The sequence below is a fragment of the Malus sylvestris genome, chromosome 16 (assembly GCF_916048215.2).
Source record: "Malus sylvestris chromosome 16, drMalSylv7.2, whole genome shotgun sequence".
In the NCBI taxonomy this organism is placed as follows: Eukaryota; Viridiplantae; Streptophyta; class Magnoliopsida; order Rosales; family Rosaceae; genus Malus; species Malus sylvestris.
This window is the reverse complement of record NC_062275.1, coordinates 32,089,089-32,100,254: the sequence shown is the minus strand read 5'-3', so window position 1 is coordinate 32,100,254 and position 11,166 is coordinate 32,089,089. Positions and strand designations below refer to the sequence as shown.

At 39.9% G+C, this 11,166-nt stretch overlaps 1 protein-coding gene and 1 pseudogene across 1 annotated transcript; both read left to right on the top strand.

Moving 5' to 3' along the window:
- The first annotated feature begins 800 nt into the window (after nucleotides 1-800).
- LOC126609291 (uncharacterized) lies at nucleotides 801-1,940 on the top strand (annotated as a pseudogene).
- Nucleotides 1,941-7,671: 5,731 nt separating this feature from the next.
- Nucleotides 7,672-8,073, top strand: LOC126609290 (uncharacterized). Its single transcript, XM_050277243.1, has one exon. It carries the CDS (start codon nucleotides 7,672-7,674, stop codon nucleotides 8,071-8,073), a length of 402 nt encoding a protein of 133 aa, XP_050133200.1.
- The last annotated feature ends 3,093 nt before the right edge of the window (nucleotides 8,074-11,166 follow it).

Sequence of the window (11,166 nt, the reverse complement as noted above, 5' to 3'; positions counted from 1 at the left end):
GGAAGGGGCAAATATGTAATAAGTGAGGAGCCCTTATTCTATAAAAGGACCCCTCACTCTCCTCATTAAGGGAGGCCAATTCTTAGGCCATGGAAGGGCTCTCTCACCCTCAGAAGCTCTCTCCATCTATCTCCCTCACAAACAGAGAAATACAAATATCAGTGTCGACGTAGCCTAAATATTGGGGTAAACCACAATACATCTTGTTTGGTGCATCAACATTTGGCGCCGTCTGTGGGAAACGATATGAAAAGTTGTGTCGATTCTCTTTCATTTTTTCACCTCCACCGTGAATCTGCAAAAACCCAGCAACCCTGTCCTCCAAATCAATCTACAACACTCTTTCAACTCCCCCACCCAATAACAACAACAGAAAAAGCTAAAAACTGAAAGATTGCAATTCCCTTCTCTCACTGGGTTTGTAGAAATTAAGGATGTGGTTGCTATCTGCAAATGGGTTTCTGAGAATCTATCAGCTAACGGGATTTTGTGGGTCAACCCATGACCACGTGGCCCAAAGCTAAGATCCGCTGAAGATCGCCTTCCTCGGAGTTTAACATTTTATTTAGATCCCAGCACAGCAGGCACCAGCAGTTGAGGAGTTGGGTAAGAAGAGAGAGATTGAGAGAGTTTGGGATTATTTAATCCCAGGACTAGTACTCAAATCTGTAGGAAGGGAAGCAGCAACCCCTCAATCTCAACGGTCAGATCTGAAAAATGGCACCAAAAAATGGCGACAAAAAAATAGCACCGTCACTGCCTCGATCAAATTCATATGTCAACCAAAAAACGACGGCGTTATGGCAAATATCTCCACCGCTATCACTAGCTTCCCTTTCCGCCCGCTCTCCTGCCCCTGCAGCCTCACCATCAAGTCGTTTTTCTTTATCATTACTACAAGACGCTCCGGAGCACAGTCGTCGTTTTGGTACCCTCTCGCTGCAATTCCTTCTTGGAGCTCTTTCTTGCGGCAACAGAGTCCTTGCTTCGTCTCCAAGTTCCTAGTTCCAGCTCATCCCAAAGCTTAAACCCACAAAACCCATTTCCCTCCAAAATTTCAAATCTTTGTAAAAAAAAAAAAAACCATTCATCTTTCTCGTTTGTTTGATACATCCAATTCGAGATAGGATCGTACAAGAGCAAAGCTCGAACTTGACTCCTCCCGCGGCTTCACGGCGAGGATTGCCCCAAAACCCGCCGGCAGAGAGCCCCTTTCTCGTGTTTTTTCAACTGGGTCTCCCACCCCAGTCTCCAGCACATCTAAGTTTTCTGGGTTTTCTTCTAGTTCTTCAATTTTACACAAATCAATTCCATAACTTGGTAGAATCACAAGAACAACAAGGTACAAAAGCCCCTCTCTTGATTGCACTGAGATATTACTACGTCGACCGGATCCGGGTTCACCACTTCAAGCCGAGCGGCCGTCGAAAGTGGTTTGAGAATCCTAGGAACGTTTTGATTGTGGGTGTTGTAGGTTTTGGATCACTCTGTATTTTGGGAACTTGGAGACGATTCCGTACACGAAGCAAACCCATTTTATAATTTTGTCGAAAACCTTAGAGAAGAGGTTGGGGGAGACCTAATTCCAGCAAATGAAAGAGAGTTTCAAATGGGACATTTTGCCCGCCATACACCCGGGTAGCGTGCAAGTTCGGTTGATTGCCAAGGATATAATTGAGGCTTTGCAGAGAGAGTTGAGCCATCAGGTGACGTGGACTGACGTGGACTATGCGTTCTGTAAAGTGGAGCCAGCGCATGAAGGTGGTGGGAAGGATACTTTGATGGCACTGCAGGACGCTTCAGAGGAGGGGAATTGGTCCCGTGAGGATGAGATTCTTGTGGTGATTGTTTCCAAAGGAAAAATGACCTCTGGGAAGGCTAGAACGTACAGGAAAAGAAGAACTTCTTTATCAAAAGCTACAGCCTCACCCAAAGGATAGTTGTGGAGCCATACAATGCCACCCTTTCCATCCATCAGCCTGTCGAAAAAGCGAAAAGCAAAAGCAAAGCAGAAAACAAAAGGTCCCAGCAGCAATCAGGCCGAAAGCAAAAGCAAAGTAGAAAAACAAAGTAAAAGCAGAAAGAAAAAGAAGCAGACATAATTGCGGTGGTGATGGCATGCAAAAAGGGAATTATGATTGTGACCCATTGAGCAGAGGGTCGGATTTATTTTTTGAATGATGTAATTTATTTTTCTTATCTTTCAGAGACATCTGTATAAACCCCATCAGAGGGTAATAAAAAAATAAAAAATAAAAAAACAGTAAGCCCAAAATAATGGGCTGGAATGTTATGTGGAGGGCGAAGGCCCATATGCCCAAAAGAGCCAGGCCCTCTATTATCACCAACCAGATGATCAAAAGTACATCTAGTACTACAAAAAATTATTCGGCAGTCTGCCGCTATTACCACCAACCAGGTAATCAAAAGTACGCCCAGTACTCTAAAATTATTCGGCATCTTGCCACTATTATCACCCACTAGGTGATCAAAAGTACATCAAGTACTCCAAAATTATACATGAGCATCACTCATGTCAATCATACATAAACATTCATGAGCATCACTCATGTCAATCATACATAAACATTCATGACCATCATTCATGTCAACATTCATGAGCATCACTCATGTCAACATTCATGAGCATCACTCATGTCAACATCGATGAGCATCACTCATGTCAATCAACATAAACATTTATGAGCATCACTCATGTCAACATTCATGAGCATCACTCATGTTAACATCGATGAGCATCACTCATGTTAATCAACATAAACATTTATGAGCATCACTCATGTCAATCAGCTTCAAAAGCTTTATTTACAAAGCTCCAACTTCGAGAGCTCCAGCTTCAAAAGCTTCATTCACAGAGCTCTAGCTTCAAAAGCTTCACTTGCAAAGCTTGACCTACAAAGCTTCAGTGCAGGGTATACATATACCGCATCCGAACAACCACCACTTCGGCCCATACATGGATTCAATTTGAAGTCTCCAACCATCAGACTCTATTGACTGAAGACTTGGGGGACTACATTATGTACAATATATTGGGCCACGACTGGGCCTCATGAAAAATACTTGGGGGACTTAGCCTATTATTTATGTATTGAGGAGCGAGCCCTTATTCTATAAAAGGGACTCCCTCACTTTCATTAGAGAGCACCCATTATTCATGTATTGAGGAGCGAGCCCTTATTTTATAAAAGAGACTCCCTCACCATCATTAGAGAGCATCGCTGCCTGCTGAGCAACCGCCTTGTCGCGAGCATCACTCCTAACTCATCACTTATGTATTGAGGAGCGAGTCCTTATTTTATAAAAGGGACTCCCTCACCATCATTAGAGAGCATCGCCGCCCACTGAGCAACCGTCTCGCCGCGAGCATCAACTCTAGCCCATCATTTATGTATTGAAGAGCGAGCCCTTATTCTATAAAAGGGACTCCCTCATCTTCAAACACCACAAGCCGAACCAACCAAGGTAACATAAGCCACAAGCAGAGCATCTTTGCAGCATGTGCTACTTCTGGTTAAGCATCATTTCAGATTGAGCACCGCCTCATATCGAGTATCAGTTCTAGACAACATCTAGTTACTTTGGCCCACACATAGACTGAATTTCAAGTCTCCAGCCAAAAGACTCTCTTGACTAAAGACTTGGGGGACTACTGTTTGTACCATACTTAGGGCTTCCATATTTAGACCTCGTATAAATACTCAAGGGACTCAAATGTCATTATGTAATAAAAGAAGGGGCAAATAGGAGCCCTTATTCTATAAAAAGACCCCTCACTCTCCTCATTAGGGAATGCCAATTCTTAGGCCATGGAAGGGCTCTCTCACCCTCAGAAGCTCTCTCCATCTCTCTCCCTCATAAACAGAGAATTACAAATATCAGTGTGGACGTAGCCTAAACATTGAGGTGAACCATGATACATCTTATGTTATTTACTTTCTTGCAGATTCACGGTCAGATTTACGTTGTTCCAAGACCCCACCGGTTTTGTGCATCAACAACTTTAAAAAAAAAATAGCACGTCTTATGAAGCATTCTAGTTGAATCAATGACTCCAAATTAGCGATGATTGCATGATTACAATGAATTAGAACTTGCCTTGGTGAGGTAAAAAACTTATTGGTTTAGCAAGAGAGAGATTGTCCATACATGCATGGTTTTAAGAATGGCCAATCCAGAAGTGAGGAAAGCTTCCCTATCAAGAACTAAGGTTTTCTGCACTTAGAGAAAGCTTACTCTACTTGGTACGATATTTAGTCCCCTATTAGCCTCATCCTTTAGTTCTTCTTTGTTGTTTTTGGCTTCCTTCTCCTCTTATAGGCATAGAGTTCCTTACCAGTTTCCATTAGGGAATCCTTTGATTTCTTCATTTCTTCCTATTTTTCGTTAAGTCTTCCCTTCTCCTTTCCATGGGCGTAGCTATAACTTTTCTTTTTGGTACAACGTTGAAACATCTTTACTAGCCTCGTGAAGACTAGGTGGAACACACTGCCCAGAGTCTCTTCTTCTAGACTTAGTTTCCACATACCTCTATTTTGGCAACGCTCCTCCTTGTTTTCTTTTCTTGTTTTTCTATGTAAACTTGGAAGGGAATGGTCTCTTATCTCCTCATTAATGAGGCGCGTGACTCTATGTTTGAACATGGTCCTGTAGGCAGCTCAACTTTGGGGTTTGGTTGTTTCCTAAGTATCCTAGTTAGTTTGCAAGGAAAGTGGCATCAGTTCTTTTTAAGTCATTAATAAGGGACTTATTCTCATATTCCATGCTGAAACTTGATCTGTTATGTCTCAAACTTATCCACGTGAAACCAAAGACCATGGGCTTAGACTTCGGGTGCTCCCAAGCAGGCCAAAGTCTTCCACAACCTTAGCTTCATGTAAGCCCTAATAAACTTTCGTAACCATCCATACCACGATCCACTTGGCAAAATCTCGACATGCTACTTGGGCCCATTTTAGCGTGTAGCACATGGTTGATGGGATTTAATTTAAATTTTAGTGTCGTAATCATAGATTGGCATGATAAATGTGCATGAATTTGCATGGGCTTGGCATGGTTATACAAAACGTCCAATTTATATAATTATTATTGTATTGGCATGGCGTGATTGTAAATCCACATACCCTTCGATTCCACACCTTTCCATGAATTTAAGCTTGGCTTGTGATGCTTTTACGATGATTGAGCTTTATGATATGTTGGGCTTGTAGGTGAGATTTTTGGGCCCTAATATTAGGCTCCTTGGCCCAAACTTTCAAAACATACTCTATGATTGCTGACTTTGGAACTTAGCTTGATTGCTTGGTGATGCTCTTCGAGTAATTAGGTTTATTTCGATATATCGACTAGCTTGGCATGATCGCTTGATTGTAATTAGCTTGATTTTGACATTGACGTCTATATAACATGTTTTCCCTTTTTTGTTATAAGTTGCTTTGTTGCTATATTGGAATTGAATAAAAACAAAACACTATAAAGAGAATACTCAATGGAGGGAGGTATAAATTGGCCAAACAGCAAAGTGAATTTTCCCTAGATACATCTATTCAATTAAACTTATTGTTGGCATGGCCTGTAAAAGGGAAAAATAGGTACTGCATGATAGCATGGTTGTGGAAAAGCTTCTTGCACAAAAAATTGAAAATCTTTAACATGTGCATGTTGGAATTTCTAGGGGTCTTTACTTTCTCTTATATGCGTTAGCTTGTCATTTGAAACTAGATTCGCGTGCTTTTACTTAAACTCATTTTCCCTCATTGATTTGCATGGGTTGGGGAATTTTGGCTTCAAACCCTCTAGAACGTTTTTATGTGGTGGATAACGAGGCCGCCACCACCTCTCGATTTTTTAACAAGGCTTTTAAGGACGAGGAGCCTGCCATAAACTCTATTGCTTTTATCAATTCGAAATGCATATCAAGATGTTGAATCGAGATCAGTCGATTCTCAGCTATCCTTTTGTTCTTCGACTTTTCCTGTGATGAAGCCATGGGATTGGCAAACTGAGCTTCTTCGCGGCAAACCTGAGTTTCTTTGCCACATAGTAAGAAGATCGAGCACGGAAACCCATAAATTTGTTTGTGCTTGGGAAGAGTTCACTCCGACTCTGGAAGATGTGGAAAATATTTTCCACCACCTAGTCGTAGGAAATATAGACCTTTCTACATATAGCATTGCATAAGGATTTGTGATTGTTTCCTTTCTTTTACTTTCTCTATGCATGTATGTATTTCATGTGCGTGTGCATGTGATCCTAGGCATGGAAATTTATCATGGGCAAATATTGGCATGTTTTTTTTTTTCAATTACTGTATACGTGCGTGCATAAGCCAGGAAAGTTCGACGAAGGCTTTCCTGTGTGGACAACTAACTTGTGATATCTTTTCATCCTTCATGGTGATTTTCTTCTTTTTCTTTTCTTCATTATGCATGATTTGAGATTTTTCCTTGAAGGTCATTACCAACAACTTGGGCGTGATAATCCTTTTTGTTTGTACTATACTTGACCAATCCGGAAACTCCCAAGCACTAGTCAACATCATACCTTAAAGGACCCACTAAAGGGTTCATGCTAAAGTACCCTTGTCGAAGTACAAGAGTTTCCCTCCAACTAGGAGACCAATCATAGCACGACACATGTCAATGTCAGAATAAATCTCATATAATCCCACTTTGATTGCGAACTAAAGTTGGAGACTCTCCTCAACTATAAAAGGAGACCACTCTACTACAATTAATCTCTAATGTCATTATTATACTTAAACTAGTCATTAGAACTCACTAATGATGATTATGCTTGAACCTATGTATTTGTGTAAACCCTTCACTATTAATGATAACTCTTCTACTACGTGGACGTAGCCAAACTGAGGGTGAACTATGTATATCTTGTGTTTGCTTCCCTATATGTATCTATTTACATATTATCCTCACTAGGTGACCGGAGCAGCTGAGCGAAGGTCACAAACTTGACACTTTACGTTGTTCCAAAGCCTTCACTGATTTTGTGCATCAACATTTTTATTGTTGGATATTTATCTATTATTGTTATTTGATTTATTTAGTTAATTTGCTTCTGCTAATAATCCCTATTTGTCAGGGAACATGGTTGGTTAGTGTTTGACCTAATCTTTAGGAGAATCCCAATAGTTTAGGGCTGTTAGACATAGGATATTTTGTTGCTTATTTTTCTAGTTGCTTGTTCCATGTATGCCTATTTATGCCAATCTTTGAGTTAATGAATAAGACGAACATTCTCTCAGACTTTTGCACCCTTTAGCTTTCAAAGTTCTAGTTCTTAACAATTAGTATCAGAGCCCCCGACTGGGGCTTGGTTTGAAAAAGCAGCAGCTTTCAACTTGCAGTAGCAAGACTCAATGGCATCTGAAAACAATTTTGTGCAACCTGCGATTCCACGCTTTGATGGTCACTAATGGAAAATTTCTTGCGATCAAAGGGGTATTGGACTCTAGTTGAAATCGGTATCATAGAGCCCGCTAGTGGGGCTGTCTTGACAGAGACGCAGAGAAAGACATTGGAGTAGCACATATTGAAGGATTTGAAGACAAAGAACTACCTGTTTCAAGCAGTAGATCATACCATCCTGGAAACCATCCTCAAGAAGGATACTGCTAAGAATATCTGGGATTCCATGAAGAAGAAATATCAAGGTACAACACAAGTGAAACATGCTCAACTTCAAGCTCTTCGCAAAGAGTTTAAGATTCTCCACATGAAGGAAGAAGAGTCAATCAATGATTACTTTGCAAGGACATTGGTGATTGCAAATAAGATGTGTATTCATGGCAAAAATATGGAAGATGTTGCAGTCATTGAGAAAATCCCTCGCTTAATGACCCACAAATTTGACTATGTGGTGTGTTCCATTGAAGAATCAAATGACATCGACAATCTTTCGATTGATGTGTTGCAAAGTTCATTGTTGGTTCATGAGCAAAGGATGACTAGTCATGTTATGGAGGAGCAAGCCTTGAAGATCACCACTCATGAAGGAACATCCCCAGGCAGAGGTAGAGGACGCAGGGGCTTTTGAGGAAGAGGCAAAGGTAGAGGACATGAGCTTTCCTACAATCAAGGAGCACAATTTGACAAGGCAAGTGTTGAATGCTTTTACTGTCATAAGTTTGGCCACTATCAATATGAATGCCCTGACAAAGAGAAGGAAACTAAGGTGAATCTTGCTAAGACTGAAGAAGAAATGCTCTTGATGGCTTACATTGAAAAAAATGAGAACCCATCAGGTGATACTTGGTATTTAGACTTTGGTTGCAACAATCATATGTGTGGTAATAAACTCTTGTTCTCTGATCTAGATGAAAAGTTTAGAGAAAATGTAAAGCTTGGAAACAATTCTAGCATCTGTGTTATGGGTAAAGGGAATATTAAAATTCGGTTGAATGGTGGCATGCAAACAATCACTAGCGTATTTTATGTCCCATAACTAAAAAGTAATCTGATTAGTCTTGGTCAGCTATAAGAAAAAGGTTTTACAATCCTTATTCAGAAAGACAACTGTCAGATTCATCATCCGAAGAAAGGGCTTATTGCACAAGCCAAAATGACAACAAATCAGATGTTCCCTCTATACACACAGATTCCATATGATAATCAAACTTGCTTCACTTCAACCACACAAGACACAACATGGCTGTGACACTATCGTTATGGGCACCTAAACTTTAATGGATTGAAGACCCTGGAGCAAAGGAAGATGGTAAAAGGACTGCCTCAAATTTAGAGTCCTTCAAAGGTATGCGAGGATTGCATTATTGGAAAGCAGCATCGTGACTCATTTCCAAAAGAGAGCACATGGAGAGCTACAGAAGTACTGCAATTGGTTCATTCAGATATATGTAGACCAATTAACCCAACGTCAAACAGCAGCAAAAGGTACTTCATTACATTTACTGATGACTTTAGTCGTAAAACATGGATTTATTTTTTGGGAGAAAAATCTGAGGCCATTGCTGCATTTAAAAGATTTTTGTGCACATGTTGAAAAAGAAACTGGAAATTGCATAAAGATTTTTCGTACTGATCGTGGCGGTGAATTCACATCACATGAATTTACGAACTTATGTGAAATGAATGGAATTCGTAGACAGCTTACTGCAACCTATTCACCACAGCAGAACGGGGTGGCAGAGAGGAAAAATTGTACTATTATGAATATGGTACGAAGCATGCTGACAGAGAAAGACATCCCAAAGAAGTTTTAGCCAGAAGCTATCAACTGGACTGTTCATGTTTTGAATATAAGCCCTACACTTGTTGTTAAAAACATGACAAATGAAGAAGCATTGACTGGACACAAACCAGGTGTTCATCACTTTAGAATATTTGGATGTTTAGCCTATGCACATGTACCTGATCAGAAAAGAGGCAAACTTGATGACAAAAGTGTGAAATGTGTGCTACTTGGTGTTAGTGAAGAATCAAAGGCGTATAGGCTGTACAATCGAATCACTCAGAAGATCATTATCAGTCATGATGTTATCTTTGCTGAAGGCAGCAGTTGGAATTGGGGCAACACTCTATCTGAATCAATTCCATTTGATTTAGATATCAATGATGAAAGAATGATTGATGTACAAATTTTAGAAGGTACCTTGCCAAATGTTCTAACAACTCAAAACATAACAAAACATGGAGCACAATCTTCCAGAGATTTGATGTCAAATGTTACAGCAAACGAACTTTCTGAAGGTCAACCTTCAAACTCAGATGCTCAACGAATCAGGAAAATGCCTTTTTGGATGACAGACTATGTAAGCGGAGATGAATTATTAGATGATGATAATGTTGCTCATCATGCTTTGTTTGCAGACAGTGATCCAATGCTCTTTGAGGATGCTGTTAATAATGTAAAGTGGAGGAAAGCTATGGATGCAGAAATAAAGGCCATCGAGAAAAATGATACTTGGGAATTAACTGATCTTCCAGCAAAAGAAAAAACCATTGGGTTAAATGGATTTTCAAAACAAAGCTCAATGAGAAATGAGAGGTTGACAAATACAAAGCGCGGTTGGTGGCAAAGGGATACATGCAAGAATATGGAGTTGATTATGCTGAAGTCTTTGCACCGATTGTAAGACATGACACCATTCATTTGGTGGTATCATTGGCAGCACAAAACTCTTGGCCCGTTTATCAACTTGACGTGAAATCAGCCTTCTTGCATGGTGAGTTAAATGAGAAAGTTTTCATTGACCAGCCTCCAGGTTATGTGCAAAAGGGGAATGAGAAGAAGGTGTTCAGACTAAAAAAAGCATTATATAGACTAAAACAAGCACCCCGAGCTTGGTACAGTCGTATAGATGCTTACTTCTCTAAGGCAGGATTCCAAAAGTGTCCTTATGAGGATACTTTGTTCATCAAATCTGGAGAAGGAGGTAAATTTTTAATTGTTTGTCTATATGTAGATGATTTGATATTCATTGGAAATGATGAAGCCATGTTTGTTGAACTTATATCATCTATGATGAGTGAATTTGATATGACTGATTTGGGAAAGATGTGTTACTTTCTTGGTATTGAGATGGTGCAATCATCTTCTGGAATCTTTATTAGCCAGAAGAAATATGCTCAAGAGATTCTGGAAAGATTTCAAATGTCAAATTGTAATCCAGTCCAAAATCCAATTGTATCAGGTTTTAAGATTACAAGAAATGTTGAAGAAGAGAGATTTGATAGCACCTATTATAAGCAAATCTTTAGAAGTCTAATGTATTTGTCAGCCACTCAACCAAACATGATGTATGTTGTTAGTCTCCTTAGTAGGTTTATGGAGGAACCAACTAAACTTCATTATCAGGCTACAAAAAGAATGCTCCGCTATTTGAAAGGGATTGTGGATTATGGGCTGTTTTATAAGAAGGATGAAAGCAATGAGTTAGTGGGATTTAGTGACAGTGATTATGCTGGGGATTTGGAAGATAAAAAGAGCACATCTGGTCATGTGTTCATGTTAAGTTCAAGGGCTGTTTCATGGTATTCAAAGAAGCAACAAGTTGTCACTTTGTCTACAACCGAAGCTGAGTTCATAGCAGCTGCTTCTTGTGCTTGTCAGGCTGTATGGTTAAGAAGAATACTTGAGGAATTACATTGCATTCAGAAGAAGCCTACA

Coding starts and splice junctions, on each gene's coding strand:
- LOC126609290 (XM_050277243.1), top strand. CDS start 7,672: ATGAAGAAGAAATATCAAGGTACAACACAAGTGAAACATGCTCAACTT.